This window comes from Durio zibethinus, chromosome 9, assembly GCF_047325235.1.
Source record: "Durio zibethinus cultivar Kanyao isolate XHJ-2024 chromosome 9, ASM4732523v1, whole genome shotgun sequence".
Lineage (NCBI taxonomy): Eukaryota > Viridiplantae > Streptophyta > Magnoliopsida > Malvales > Malvaceae > Durio > Durio zibethinus.
The window spans coordinates 11,009,188-11,025,527 of record NC_143170.1 but is presented as its reverse complement, the minus strand read 5'-3'; the positions used below and the strand labels follow the sequence as shown (position 1 = coordinate 11,025,527).

Below are 16,340 nucleotides of genomic sequence, written 5' to 3'. Positions count from 1 at the left end.
CCTGATCATTTATTTTCGACCTCGACTCGGTCCTGATCGTTTTATTTTGACTTGTGGTTCCGTCTCGATCACCTGATCTTGGCTCAATCTAAATCATTTCTTATAATTCATGGTTTCATCTCGATCATTCATTTTCGACATCGACTCGGTCCTAATCACTTTTATTTCGACTTGTGGTTTTGTCCCGATCACCTAATCTTGGTTCAATCCAATCATTTCTTATAATTTGTGGTTCCATCCTAATCATTCATTTTCAACCTCAACTCGGTCCTAGTCACTTTATTTCGACTTGTGGTTTTGTCCTGATCATCTGATCTTGGCTTAATCCAGATCATTTCTTTTAATTCGTGGTTTCATCCTGATCATTCATTTTTTACCTCGACTCAGTCCTAGTTGCTTTATTTTGACTTGTGGTTTCATCTTAGTCACTTAATCTTAGCTCAGTCCAGATCATTTTTTATGATTTGTGGTTTGGTCCGAAATATTCATTTTTAACCTTGACTCGATCTCGATTACTTCATTTGACTCATGATTTAATCTCGATCACCTGACCTTAGCTTATTCTAGGTCGTTTTTCAAAATCAAAACCAGATTAGGTGTCCAGGTCTTTGCAACATCCTTGTTTGACAAAAATGTGCAAAGAGAGACAACTATAGACACCCATTGTGATCCGGACCCAATTGGGCCCATTATGGTTTGGGCCTAATTAGGCCCATTTCGATCTGAGCCCATATTGGTCAAGCCCATTATGACCCATTTTGGTCCAATTAGATGCTTTTGCTATTATTATTATTATTATTATTATTATTATTATTATTATTATTATTATTATTATTATTATTATTTCTATTATTATTATTTTTATTTCTGTTTTTATTTTTCCAAGATGCTTTCTTTTCAGATTTAATATGCACGTGGGTGAGATAATCAAAATCAAAATCTTGAGTCAAAGCTTTTATTGCAAATCATGTCAATGACTGGAACTTTGGACTCGAAAATCTCGTTGGACAGAACTCAATCCTAGGATTCAAGCCTGGGATTGATTCTGTCCATTTCCTAAAATTGTTCCTAAGACCACCTAAAAAATTGGACAGATTCTAACATAGAAACACACAGAAAAATAAAAAGAAAATCACTGAAAGAATGTTTAGGGAAATTTCAGACAAAAAGGGTTTTAGAATTTGGTCTTAGGATTTTGGGATTAATTTATGGTTCTGAAAGTGAATTCAAGTTTTTGGAGGTGAATTCAAGGTTGTACAAGATTCAGAGAAGGCTTAGAATCATCTGAGAGTTTTTTTAGATTTTTTTTGAATTTTTTCTAGATTTTTTTGAGTTTGGTTGAATTTTTCGGTGAATAATGAATTTTTCGATGAAGTTTTCAACGACCGGTTGAATTTTTTGATCACATTCTGGCCAATTTCCTAGAAATCGATGGTTTTTCAATTTTTGTTTGAATTTTTTGGTAACTTTTTCAGAAATCGATGGATTTTTTTATCCTGGTTGAAGTTTTCAGTTGAAGTTTTTTAGAGAGAAGGCAGAGGATTTTGGCATTAGAGAGAGAGAGGCTATGAGATTTTTAAGAAAACATGCTGAATGGTGCCTTATATACCGCCCCTATACAACGTCGTTTTGGATAAGCTAAGTTTCGTACGTTGACTAGAAGACCCACGCGTCGACCTGCGTTTTAACCCAACCCGATCGTAGGTTTTCCCTTTTTCCCTTTTATTTGATTTTATTTTATTTCTAACCCATTTTTTATTTTATTTTATTTTATTATTTTTTGGTTTATATTTAAAAAAGAGAATTATTTACGCCATTGATATTTTTGAAAAGAAATATATTTCAAAACAAAAACAAAAAAAAATCCTTCAAAAAAAAGGAAGAAAAATCTTTGTGGATAATGCTTTCAAAATAACAAATAAATAAAAATTTTGAAAGATTTTACTGCTCCAATAAAATTAATAAATTATTTGGTAAAAAATGATGATCAAGGCTTGGATAATTCGAAATCGTACTGGAATCGTCTTCTGGATGGGTATTGTGGGGGTGCTATAACCTTTTTCATGCGCAATCGACTTTTGAACCTAACCTCTGTTTTGCAGACTAGCTTCAATTAAGTGGCCAATCACACCTAACTAAAAGATTGGTGGTGACTCCCTTTCATTCCAAGTCTAGCGGTAGGTCTACATATCTATACGTTATAACATCCTTAATCTCATAAATGCTGATGTCATAAAAAAGTATTTTGCTTGCAAAAAAGAGTTCAAATCGAAAATCGAAAAGGGTAGTCTGAACAAAAATGAGGTTTATCTAAGTTAAAAATTTGAAAAAGGTGACTTGGATAAAGAAAGTGCAGTATCATTTAGGGGGTGCACCAAAATGAAATTTGGTATATTTTGAAAAGCTCTAAAGTGTTGAGGGCATCGTATGGTTGAGTTTTTTAAAGAAATTTAAGATATGTTTGTCATGATTATCTGATTGTTTGTCTTGGGGCATTGTTATTCCAAATTGCCATCCTCGCACACCTTTATCTTGTCTTGTTGCAATAAAATTTGTCCTTAATGGCCATCACTTGTAATTTGGTCTATTCTCCAAATAAATGATATTCATTTCATTATATCTATATCTCACTTTCAATCCTTTTTCTTTCTATTTAAATGCTTTGTAATGAATAGAAGAAATGTGTAATTTGCATCTTATATTTGGAAATTGAGATAATGATTAATAATTGAATAATGTCATGAGAGATTGCATATTACTTTGGGAATGTTGAAAAAGATAAAGGCAAAGGATGAAACCCTCAAAGTTTGGTAATGACATTGGCATTAGTTGGCATTTGCATCTTAAACAAGGCATGCATTTACATCCTGTAATAAATATTTAAATAATAAGTGTCATTTGTTACATTTGCATTAGTCGTAATATCACTTATTGCATACAATATTTTGACTTTGGTGAAAATTTTTGAACCTATGATTTTGAGAATATTCTCTACATTGTAGGGCCTCTATTTTTAGAGAAATTTTTTCTTGAAGACCTCTAAATATGATTTATAAGGCTTTTAGCCATGATCTTTTGGCTGTTATTTCCAAGAATATTTGATCTCATATTTCGATTTAGACTCAAACTTAATTAATTGTGACCTTGGCTCAATTTAGGTCATTTATTTCTTAAACTTGTAGTTCAATCTCAATCACTCATCTTTGACTTTGGCTCGTTCTAGGTCCTTTTATTTTTTTGACTTGTGATTCAATCCTTGTTACTCATTTTTTTTTTATCTTGGTTCAGTCTAAATCATTTATTTTGATCTATGGTTCAATCTCGATCAATCATTTTTTACCTTGACTTGGTCCAGGTCATTTTATTTTCTTGACTTATGGTTCAATCTCGGTCACTAATTTTTTATCTTAATTCAGTCCATATCATTTATTTTTCTAACTTATGATTCAATCCCAGTAAATCATATTCAATCTTGGCTAAATCTAGATCATTTAAGTTTTTGACTTACAACTCAATCTCAGTTATTTTCATTTCTTTATTTTGGCACGCCTTAATCACTTTTGACTTTGTTTTTAAGGAAACAAGATTAGGGCACGGGTTAAAGGGCATGCCAGGAATCATGCGGCGATGGGAATCAACTTTGATAGATTTGATTAATAAAACCCTAAATAAATTTGAGAGATTTGCTTGGAAAAAAATCCCTAAGTTTTTTTGTAAAAAGGTCCTATAAATAGTGCCCTAAATCACACAAGAAATGAGGATACAGAGAGCAAGGTTTAGTTTTGGTGTGGGAAGATTTCTATTTTTTTTGCTAAGATTTTTTTTTGCAAATTTAAGTTTGTTTGTGCGGAAGAAATTGCTTCCAGGATTGCATTTTGGAAGGGTTTGGTTTTTGTGATTTCTTTTCTTTTTGTTTTGGAAAGTTTGGATTTTCTGGAAAATTTTGGGAAATCTAGAAATTAGGTTGAACATTGAAGTTTATGGTTTAATTTTTAGGCTAAAGTTGAAGTTTCTAGCCAGATTCCTACGAGTTTTTCAAAAATCGATGACCAAACCCAATTTTCGGTTGCCTAGATTTAGAGGGTAAAGAGAGAGGTAGAAGGAAGGAAAAGTGTAAAGAGAGAAGAGAATAGGCAGTTCTAAGGAAAAACAAAAAAAAATTAGTTTTTATACAAATTTGGAACAACGTCGTTTTAGGGATAAGCTTTGACCCATTCGACTCATGGAATCTGTGCATTACCTGCTTGCAAAACCTGAACCCAACACTGGCATTTTATTTCCTTTTTTCATTCTATTTTTTGTTTTGATTTGATTATTTTATTTTTATTTTATTATTATTATTATTCTTAATTATTATTTTACTCATTATTTTAAATTGAATAATACATTATTTTATTCTTTTTAAATGCCTTTATGAATTTCATTTTATTTATTTGTTTATTAAAAAATAACCAAAAAAATGTTTCTAAAATATATTAATGAATCTTACTAAATTATTAGAGGATTTTTCATGAATTTAAATTTTTAAGAATTATACTTAACTATTAGAGAATTTCATTAATCAAATTTTTTATAAAAAATAATTATTATTAATAAAATATATTTTTTTGATCTCACCAAATAATTGGAGGATTTGCATCTTAATTAAATCTTACTAAACAATTAGAAGATTTAATGCATCTTCTAAAAATAAATTTATAAAAAAATCTCATCAAACTATTAGGAGATTTGTATTAAAGTAAATCTTACCAAACTATTGAAGGATTTAACTAATTATTTTTTTGAATAAAATATATTAATGAACCTAATGATGGAGCCTTTTTAGAGTAGGTCACTAATCTCCATGAATACTTCTGAAGTAAGAAAATTATCTTAAATTACTACCAAACTATTGGAGTAAATTTAGGATTAGTTTTCAATAATTAAATGATTTGCCAAAATTATGATAATATTTTAAGGCTTAGATAATTTGAAATCAAACGGGTACCGTTTATTTGATGGGTGCTGTAAGGGTGTTATAACCTTTATCACACGTAATTACACTCCCGAACCTAAAATCTATTTCGTAAACTAGAATATACTGTTTAAAGATACCTAAGTTAATCTTGAGACTTCTCTTCGAATGAGATAGATTTAGTTAAGTGGTCAATTACACCTAAACAAAAAAGGTTGGTGGTGACTCCTAAAGTCTATGTTTAAGCGATAGGTCAATAAATCTATATGTTATGATAGTAGTAGTAAAATTAAAATCAGTGGTGAGATATATGCTTGAATGCAAACATAGCAGTAACAGTAAGATAAAGTGTAATGAGAAAAGGAAATTATCATTAAAAATATTATATTAAAACTTGTATATAATAAAATTTATAATAAATATTTGATATTTTTTAAATTAATAAATTATTAAAAATTATTAAAATTAATTTATATCAAAATTTAAGGTTAAATATGGTTAAACATTTGGGATGGTGATAGAGAACAAGAAGAAAAAAAGGAAAAGAAACAAATTTAACATTTTTAAATAAAAACTTATTTAAGGGCACGATAGGAATGAAAAAAAAATGAAGGTAAAAGGGTCAAGTTGGGACATCGGTGGTTCACTAGACCTTTAAAGCTTATTCAAATGAATCATAAAAGACTTATGGTGAAAAAACAAACATGGGATGCCTAAGATGTAAGACATAAGTGTAGATGAGAATTGGTCAAATAAGAAGAAATAAAACATAAGTCTGAAGTGTAGATAAGAAGAAGTAGAACAATGGTAAATGGTTTGGGTTTTTTGTGTTCAGATTTAGGAAAAATGGGAATAGGTGATTTTAGATTTAGGTTGGGGACTACAAGATACTTCATTGCATGTATGATTATCTTAATTCAATTGCTCTGTTGTCAATTTTAGATATTGAAAATTGATCAACTTAATTAATTTAACTATCAAAATTAATCTATGAAAATTGAAACCGACTATACCTAATTGAATTGACAAAATTCAATCAATTCAAATATGTTAAGTCATTCAAGCTGATTTTTGCTTGCCCCAATAATTAGACCTAACAATAACATGATATAAAAATAAGATACAAAAGTGACATAGCTTAAAATTGTGGCAATAATTATATATGGGTTTAATAAAATCAAAAAATATATATTTCATGTTTTCATGTCTACACGAATTGTGACATGTAATTTTCGTGTAAAACATAGTATGAATATATAAATTTTAATATTTTACATAATACAAATATATGAATCACCAGATCTACTAATAATAAAAGCCCAAATATATATTTCAAAAAAAATTTCTTAAATCCTAAAATGACCTCAAAATTTGATTCTCGGTATTTCGAAGAAAATGTCAATGCTCACCTTAAATATTGATGAATTCCTATTTTATCCATTGTGAATACATGTCACCATCACACAACATTATGTCACTTGTAACTAATTTTCATTTTATGACAAATTTCTTCATTTTTCGTTTCTCTCATTCTTCAAGGTTAAACCTAATTTTCTCAACATAGATTTTTTTCTTTCATTTCCACAATTCTTTTGCTCTCTTTGTTGATTTTTTTTTTACTCAAAAGATAAAAATTCACCCTTTTAGCACTCAATTTCCACTTTTCTTTTTTTGCTCTCATCCATTTTTATTCCTTGTATTTTTTATTTTACAATGGTTTCTTTTCTTCTTTTTTTAATTTGAACTTTTAAAAAATAAATCAAAATAGTCACCAAAATATCAAATGATCTTTCATATTTTCATAAATTCCACTTGTTAAGGGTATTTTTTGGGTCTAGAGGATAAATTGGTTTTTTTCCTCATTAGAGATTATCAGCAGATAGTCAGGGGTATTTTTAACTTTTTAGTCAACCTGACTTGTTAGACTGACCTAACATATATAGTGTCACGTCAGCTTGGCTTGTCACTATCTTGCCTCATAAACCCATCACTTTCTACCTAAAAATAGAGCCATTCAGATACTATCTAATCTAATTTAACTTTCTCATTTACTTTCTTATTTTTCTTTCTTTCTGACCTCGTTTAACTGACTTCTGACTTGAGTGTTGGAGTGTAAACGTAGAGAAATTTTTTTGCCTTTGCTCTTAACCATTATTTTTCTCTTGTGATTTCAAGATCCTTACTTTTAGCTCGGAGCTCAACGCCAACACCATTTCATACTCAATAGGTGTCAATCACCTATAAGCCGGTAATAAACTTTTTGTTAATGATAATAAATCATAGATACATCTTTTTATATATTTCTATTAATGATAGATGATAAAATATTTTTATATGATATATGATATTTAATTTATTTTATAATTATAATTTCATTAAAGAAAAGACACAGATGCATTAGAATAAAATTTTAAAAAAATAGATAAAAAAATAAAGTAAAATTATTTGATTATTAGTTATTAATTTATAATGTTGTTTGCTTTTATCAATGAAGTATTAGTTTAATGGTAAAGAAAAATTTTAAAAATTTTAAGTTTTCAAATTCAAAATCCCACCATTTATGAGTGATATCGATTAATACTTGATTATGATTATAATTTTTTATATTTGGTTTTAAAAAGAAAATTTCTTATATTTTAACTTTATTAAAAAATAATATTTTTTGCCTTTTATTTTATACTAAATTAATTGAATTTGAATTGTTGTGGAAAATTTTTTTAAAGGTTGTTAGCTTTTTTTGTTTTTAGATTATTATTGATTAAAATTTGAAAAATAGTCTTTGCGAAAAAATATTTTGGCCAATTTTCTTGGATACCTTTTCAATATACTTGATTTGAAATATTAAACTTTTAGTAAGAAATTTAAACAACGCAAACAAATTTGGACTCAATGACGAATTTATGTATTTATTAAGAAAAGATTCAGAATTGCCTTTTTTAATAAAAATAAAAATAAGACAATTATAGTACTATTTCTTTGCTGCATTGATGATTTAGAGCAGTACTTGAATAAAACATTATGAATTTGTCGTGTACCATGGTGGTACCCAACAAAAACTACAATAATTGGCCAAAGAAAAACAGAAACTGCAATAAAATGACAAAATTCTTTTATAATATTAGATTGATGGGGGCCCCACTCACGTGTTGGGTGCGATACCCCTTTACTCAAGGTCCCCTCCCCTCTCTAAAAACCCAAAAGCCAATTTAATAGGAACCATTTGGTTTTAATAAGTTTTTATTTATTTCTTTTTAAAATTAAATATTCTCTGTCACAAATTATTTTTTGAATTGTTTCAAAACTATTTTCACTTTTTTTTTAAAGAATTAAACTTAATCAATAAGTCTAAAAAATACTAGTATCTTGTTAAGTTATTTATAAAAATTATTAAATGAATACATATAGATTAATATTACCTTTTAATTAAAAAAAGTGATTCAAATTTTATTTTTTAAAATGAAAATCATATACTAATTAATGAATAAAATATTTGGGTGCATAACATTTTTTAATATCTATAACAAAAAGATAATATTTTTAAATATTTATAAAATTTTTACCGTGAGCCAAGATTTAAGGTGTACATCATATCGTGGTACACGCTCCCTTGCACAGAAAGAGTTAAAGCGTGTGGGTATAGTTACATAAGATTTTAATTTTATTAAAATTGTTATGAATTTAAAGTTGAGAAATGGTGATACAGTTTGCAAGAAATTATTGGATGGAGATTAAGCAGAATCGCGTTGCTGGGAGACATAAAGAGAATGGTACTGCACTAAAGTGGGAGCCACCACCACAAGGACAAGTGATAATCAACTTAGATGGAGCTCTAAAACTACAAGAGGGAATAGGGGGGTATTGATGTAGTTGCAAGGGACAAAAAGGGGGTGGTACTACGAGCGGCTTTAGACAAATTACGCCATGCAAATGATCCAAAGGTGGTAGAGATTTTTGCTGCCAAGAGAGCAATCGATATGGCCATGGCAATGAGGTTGGAAACTTTCACACTTGAAGGTGACGCAATGCAGGTTATAAGAGGGATCCAAAGTGTGGAGGAAGATTTCAACTAGTACTAAAAATATTATGGTAAACATCAGGAGAAAATGTGACAACTTTAGATCAGTGCGGATGAAATTTGTTAACGCAGTGGCCCATACATTAGCAAAACATGCTTTGACAGCGAGTGCACGTCAAACTTGGGTTGGGGAAAGGCCCCACTTTCATTAGAAACAATGTCGATTCTGATATCGGTAATTAATGCAAAACAGTCCTTTATTTCAAAAAAAAAATATTGATATGTTATGGAAAAAATAGCTATAATTTTCATTTTTACATTATATTAATTTTTCATAAAAAATTATAGTTTATTATTATCAAAAATATTAAAAAAAGAAGATAGATTTTTTTTGGTAGCAAATAGGGGTATAAATGATATATTAATACTCGCAAGTTATTCGGATTCGATTCGAAGAAAATTCGAATTCGGTTCGATTATTATCGAGTCGAGCTCGAGCTCGAGTAATTCGACTTATCGATCGAGAGCTCGCGAGTCTAATCGAGCTTTTATATTTAAATATATTTTTATTATTTTAATTAATAAAATATTTCGAGTCCGAATTCGAGTTTGAGTTCGAACATGAATAATCGAACTCTTATTGAGTATACGAATCGAGCTTATTTTTACATATTAATTGAGCCTAATCGAGTAAGCTCGAATAGCTCGAATTCGATCACGAATCGAACTCGAGCTTGAAAAATAAAATTTGATCGAATTTAAATCGAATATCGAGCTTCGAATTGTGAGTCGAGCTCGAGCTTGAACTTCTCATTATTCGATTCGACTCGACTTGATTATACTTCTTACGACGAGACATATAATTTAAGATGAATATGAAAAACTAATAATTAAAAAATATAAAAAGAAGCCCATTACCCCTCTATGGCTCTATAAAAGGCAGGTGAACCAAGCTTTAAATCCCACAACAGAAGGAATAGAAATTTGGAAAGTATTGTATTTCTGTTATGCTGCAATTTTGTGTGTGATGCAGCAGAAAGGGAGGATTAACAACGGCAGATCTAGGTCATTTTCAAGATCCCGTGTTGCCATTGAGGGATTTTAGCTCTTTTTCCTTTCTTTTTTCTCCCTTCATCATTTGAAAAAAAAAAAAAAAAAGCAAATTTCAAATCTCCCCTCCGAAAAGCTAGCTAGAGATATTGCGCATTAACAATGGCGACTAACGGTGAGATCCCTTGCTCCATCTGAAATTTGTTGCAATATTCATAAACTTCAACCAAACCAAAAATTTGAAAAATGATGTATAGACCAATTTAATAAACATTTGCGAGAACGTGGAACTTTGATTGACGTTTAAGTTATAAAAAAAAAACGAAATTGATTTTATGAAAATGATAGGAGTTGTAGGGGATGAGCGAGATATTCAAAAGAACTACTGGATGGAGCACTCAGTTGATTTGACAGCGGAGGCCATGATGCTTGACTCCAAAGCCTCTGATCTTGACAAAGAAGAACGTCCCGAAGTAATCTTGCTTTTTGTTTTATTTACTGTTTATTTATTTTTTTACTGTGTTATATATATTATGTTTATTATGTTATTTTTAGTGTTACCTTACCCTGTTCTTACTGTTTACTTAGAAGGAGTTTTCATGCCTAAATGTACCATTAAAAGTCCAAACAAATTGTTAGAATTAGGAAATTAAAAAAAAAAAAAGAAATGATTTGGTATCGGATTTTTTTTTTCTTTTTTTCTGCCTTTTCAAAATCAGTGAAGAAATTGAAGCTTCTTGTTTGTACTTGTTCTCAGTGTCAAATTTTCCACAATTTTTTTAATTGTACTTAACAAAAAAAGTTAAGATTGCTCAATTCTGAAAATTTCAGTTGTTATTATGATATGATAGAGTTAAATGTCCTTCATTTATTATTTTAGATTCCTAGTTGTTCATTGTTGATATATGCAGGTGCTATCCCTACTCCCACCATATGAAGGGAAATCCATTTTGGAGCTAGGAGCTGGCATTGGTCGATTTACTGGTGAATTAGCTCAAAAGGCTGGTCATGTTATAGCTTTAGACTTCATTGACAGTGTTATAAAAAAGGTGATTGAAGCTCAACATGACAGAAATAGTTTAGTTTGCTATTTCATAAGGGGCTTGACTAGATTTTCTCTTTCGATTTCCTTAATTGCAGAATGAAAGCATCAATGGACATTATAAAAATGCCAAATTCCTCTGTGCTGATGTGACTTCCCCAGATTTGAAAATTTCAGAAGGATCACTGGACTTGATATTTTCAAATTGGCTGCTGATGTATCTTTCAGATAGAGAAGTAAATTTAGTTGCAAAACTTGATTCTTTGGTTTTTGTCTTTTTGGTACGTACAAGGAAGTCCAGAGGAAGGGGGGAGGCTGAGGGAGATTCTAATTAATAATATTGTTTAGTGATAATAGTGTTTAGTATTTTAGTGATTAGCTCTAATGCCATTTTAAGTTTTAAATAATAGTGTTTGTGAATGAAAATAAGTAAGAGAAAATGCAAGAAGACTAGTACACAAAGAAATATGTGTTTCGACCATGGTGACCTACATCCACAAGAGAATGACCCAAAGAGTTACATTTTTAATATCCTGACTTATATGAAAAGTACATAGAACCCTATTTATATATAAAGGATCCTAAATACTCAGGGAAAGAATCTCATATGATATCGTAATAGTATCATAGTCCTAGATATTATTCTAATTACAATATCGTAACCCCTAATATTATCTTTGACTTACATGATTATAAAATATTACAGAATATTTCTTTTAACATGAACCTTGGGACTTAACTCTCTGATAGATGGATAACAACCACCAGACCTAAAGTGGATCTTTTAATTCTTTGTTTTAGTTGTTTGAGATGATTTTCAATAGGAAAGTTCCTTTTTATGGCCTCTCGCACTGTTGGGGCTTAATCCTTCATATTATGTAAGACATCACACAAACATACACAACCACTCACACAAATATGTCTATGTGAGATTCTTTGAGGCAAAAACCTTGTGCTAATTTTTTTGCCTTTTTATTAAACTGGATGTTTATTTGGATTTGATATAATGCATGCTCAACATGTATAGATACTCTCTTGAATAGAGTTAATAGCATATTCTCCAGTAAAAAAGAAAAAAAAAAAGTTCACAGAGACATGTTAGCTGTTGATTTTAATTTTTCCCCCTCTTAGTTTGGCATGTACATTTCTGGCTTTGGATTCACAAATTAACCAGCTTCCTTGAATATCTTTCTGTCTAAAACATCATTTAATGCAGGTTGAGAATTTGGCAGAAAGGATGGTGAAATGGTTGAAGGTTGGTGGACATATTTTCTTCAGGGAATCTTGTTTTCATCAATCTGGTGACTGCAAGAGAAAGCATAACCCAACTCACTATCGTGAGCCCAAATTTTACACCAAGGTTTTCCTCCAATATATCTTTTATTCGATGTTCTCTGAGGATTGAAGTATTTATGAAAAAGAGTAAGCTTATCTTTTTTTTACTTTTCTAAACAGAGGTTCTTCATGTATGTTATCGCAGATCTTTAAAGAATGCCATGCAACTGATGATTCAGGAAATTCATTTGAACTTTCTCTAGTTGGCTGCAAGTGCATCGGAGCTTATGTTAGGAACAAAAAGAATCAGAATCAGGCAATAAAACATGATCTCTTTTATTATTATATTTTTTTTGTCAGTCTTGAATTGATTAACTGACAAAATGAACTATCTTGTTTGTATAATTCAGATTTGCTGGATATGGCAAAAAGTCAGTTCAGATAATGATAGGATATTCCAACGCTTTTTGGATACTGTTCAGTACAAATGTAGTGGCATACTCCGTTATGAGCGTGTCTTTGGACAAGGATTTGTGAGCACAGGAGGAATTGGTATCCCTCTTTGACCAAAGTTTTGTATTTGTTTATTTAAAAAAAAAAATTCACTGCACATAAGTAGAGAAAATAGGGAAAGAAAGATTCAACAATTGCTTCAACATGCATATTAAACATGAAAACTATTTTATCTTAACTGTTTTAAAATTTAATACTACATACAAGAAGCATTGCGTGGGATTTGTTTATCTAGTAGCAGAAATGGTTTTAAAGTAGAATTTTCATCCTTTCCACTGTAATGTTTGAACCTCAAAGCAGCATCTCTGGCTATAATCAATGCAGCTTGAAAGTTTATATGTATCAGATAATGTTATTATACTATAGCATCGCTTCAATATTTTTCCATGTTAGGTAAATAATGGCTTTTCTATATCTCAAGGTCCTTCCATAACTCCCTATTGTTCCTGGAGTTTAACACTTTGTTTTGGTTCCAACTTAGTCTAGTCAGTCTTTCACTATGTCATCCCCCCTAAAATGAAACTTGTTTTTGAGCAGAAACAACGAAAGAATTTGTGGGGAAGTTGGATCTTAAGCCTGGCCAAAAGGTTCTAGATGTTGGCTGTGGCATTGGTGGAGGTGACTTTTATATGGCAGAGAAATTTGATGTCCATGTTGTGGGCATCGATCTCTCCATAAATATGATTTCTTTTGCTCTTGAACGAGCTATTGGACTCAATTGCTCAGTGGAATTTGAAGTTGCTGATTGCACTAAGAAGACATATCCCGACAACACATTTGATGTTATCTACAGTCGTGACACCATTCTACATATTCAAGTAAGGGGACTGGACACCTCATCTACAGTGAGGCTTTTGTTTGTTGAGGATTTTGATCAGCTTCTTTATAATTCTTGAAAGTTTTCCCTTTGAAACGATTTAGAGGTTTAACATAAGCTTCAAAATGAGGATTTCTAGAGGGAAAGCTGCTATCTAATGTACAATTAAACAAATTTGATGTAGTAATCCTCATGATTATTGCTTTTTCATTTCATTTGGTTCATTCATTCTATTTCATATCCTGATCACCTGCATAAAAAAGTGTCAATCATTTTGGGTTTTCTAGATCCAGTTTGTCACTCTCTGACGTTCTGTATCTAAATTTGACTTTCAGGACAAACCAAATCTATTTAGAGCTTTCTACAAATGGTTGAAGCCGGGGGGCAAAGTTCTTATAAGCGATTACTGCAAAAAAGCTGGAACTCCATCATCAGAATTTGCTGAGTATATCAAGCAGAGAGGGTATGATCTCCATGATGTAAAAGCATATGGCCAGGTATGGTCTAATTCATGATCATTTGTTGTTTTCTTTTCATATACTGCTTCTCATTTTATTAACAATTTCTGACATATGATGAGTTACCTTTTTGCCTTGTTTTGTTGTTTGCAGATGCTAAGTGATGCTGGTTTTGACGAGGTTGTTGCAGAGGATCGAACTGATCAGGTTCAGATAAACCTACCCATTTTCATTTTTTAATCTTTTTTTGTGTAGTTGTGAAATTACGAACTAAAGGAGTGGTTTGGTTGTGCTTAAGTTCATACAAGTTCTGCAGCGTGAATTAAACCAAGTTGAGAAGGACAGAGATGCATTTGTGTCTGACTTTTCTCAAGTGAGTTTGTGTTTCCATCATTTAAAATTACAAAGGGTTTTTTTTTTTTTTTCACTAATTATTTTCCAATATTCAGGAAGACTATGATGATATAGTTGGTGGATGGAAGGCAAAGCTGATAAGGAGCTCATATGGGGAGCAGAGATGGGGCCTTTTCCTCGCCAAGAAAAACTAATTCCTGCGTCTCATCTATATGTTACTTTGTGTTGAAAGTTTCCTTTCTATAATAATAATAATACTAATAAGAGAACGCAGTTAATAGTATGTAAGTTGAAACTAGCTATTTCAAGATGCAATCGTGAGATGTTTGCATTGGACGGCTGATATTCTGATATTATGATCTATCTTAATTTGTTAGTACCTTCAACAACTACTCTTTCATAAGTTTCATGATAGCCTCTATGGTATTTTGTGATTGTAGTGTAAAAAAAGAAAGGAACTCCATAGATCATGATTCTTATTTGGAAAATGATCCGACTAAAGAAGTTCCAATCCAGTGCTTTGCTTTGTGTAATTTGCCTCAAGTCCAATGCTTCATTGAACTGTATCAGTTTCCATTTTCTCATAAATGGGCAAACCATGGCTGCTAGACCTGGATTGCTCCCTTTCTTTTCAATTTTATTGCTGAATCGGCTTTAGCCACGTGAACCAGAGATTAAATTGTAGAAATCTTTTTTCCTATAATTATTGAACAAGAAAGAAATTATAATTTAGATTTTGTAAATGAAAATTTTTTAGCCACGAATAGAAAAGTGGGAAACAAACAAGTACCGTGATATTTTTGCAACATCATCACATCAACAGACATAAACCATCAGCATTTTATCAATGATGATCAATGAATTAAATCCATTACACATGAGACAATTTTTTTTTAGATAATATCGACACGGGAAATTTGAATTTTCCAGATAATGACTTTTGCTATTGATGGAATCTTATCTTTTAGGTTAAATACCAAAATAATGAATATAATATAAATTGTTTTTTTGTCAAGTTTGATATTTAAATAAATAAAATTTATAATATTTAAAATTTTTATTCCATCATATATTTTGATATTTCAGATTAATTTTTGTTAATCGATTACTAATGTGGCATAAATATTCAATAAAATCATAACTTATGTCAAAAACATCTTATCATTGCAATATCATAATTATTAAGTCAAAAAAAAATTTAAAATTCCAAAAAATCTAAAAATTTAGAAAAAATATGAAAAATTTTTAAAAATTAAAAACGGACAAAAAATTTAAAACAATAAAAAAAACTTTGTGAAAAATAAAAAATTAATTTTTTTAAAGAAGTTAAAATTTTCAGAAAAATTAAAAAATCCTAAAAATTTCCAAAAATCTTAAAATTTGAAAACAAAATTCCCAAAAAAATGTTTAAAAAATATGAGAATTTTTTAAAATTTCTTAAATTTGAAAAAGGAAAAAAATGAAAAGTAAAAATAAAACAAATTCTAAAAAACTAAAAGAAATTAAAAAAATTAAAGTATAAAAAATCAAAAAAATTTCAAAAAAATCACAAAATCTCAAAAAAAGAGAAAAATTTTAAAAATTCATACAAAGTAAAAAAAAAAGAAAAAAAATCTGAGAAAAAAAACAAATTTACTCTAAAATTTTTAAAAACTTGAAAACAAATCCTAAAAATTTTCAAAAATCGAAAAAATTAAATAAAATTCATAAAAGCTTAAAAAATTCTAAAATTTTTTATCAAAAATTTTTAAAATGGCGAAAGAACTGAAAAATAAAAAAAAAACATATTTTTAAAAACTATAACAAAAATCTAATAAATTAAAAATCGTAAGAATATAAAAAATCTTAAAATTTACCAAAAT

General features: G+C 29.7%; 1 protein-coding gene across 2 annotated transcripts; it reads left to right on the top strand.

Annotated features, from left to right (window-relative positions):
• The first annotated feature begins 9,933 nt into the window (after window positions 1-9,933).
• Window positions 9,934-14,885, top strand: LOC111317013 (phosphoethanolamine N-methyltransferase 1). Of its 2 annotated transcripts, none has more exons than XM_089765825.1 (12): window positions 9,934-10,194; window positions 10,377-10,492; window positions 10,931-11,068; window positions 11,160-11,297; window positions 12,278-12,421; window positions 12,542-12,652; window positions 12,747-12,888; window positions 13,387-13,667; window positions 14,002-14,163; window positions 14,278-14,331; window positions 14,423-14,497; window positions 14,574-14,885. In XM_089765825.1, the coding sequence occupies exons 1-12, from the start codon at window positions 10,182-10,184 to the stop codon at window positions 14,670-14,672; spliced, it is 1,473 nt and encodes a 490-aa protein (XP_089621951.1). In that variant the 5' UTR covers window positions 9,934-10,181; the 3' UTR covers window positions 14,673-14,885. The 2 variants fall into 2 exon arrangements, with proteins under 2 accessions (XP_089621951.1, XP_022775046.2); XM_022919311.2 differs by having other exon boundaries at window positions 10,368-10,492.
• Window positions 14,886-16,340: the final 1,455 nt, after the last annotated feature.

Excerpts from the sequence above, each read along its gene's own strand:
- LOC111317013 (XM_022919311.2), top strand. Across the intron at positions 11,298-12,277 it reads TGTATCTTTCAGATAGAGAA|GTTGAGAATTTGGCAGAAAG; the intron begins GTAAATTTAGTT and ends CATTTAATGCAG. Across the intron at positions 12,653-12,746 it reads ACAAAAAGAATCAGAATCAG|ATTTGCTGGATATGGCAAAA; the intron begins GCAATAAAACAT and ends TGTATAATTCAG.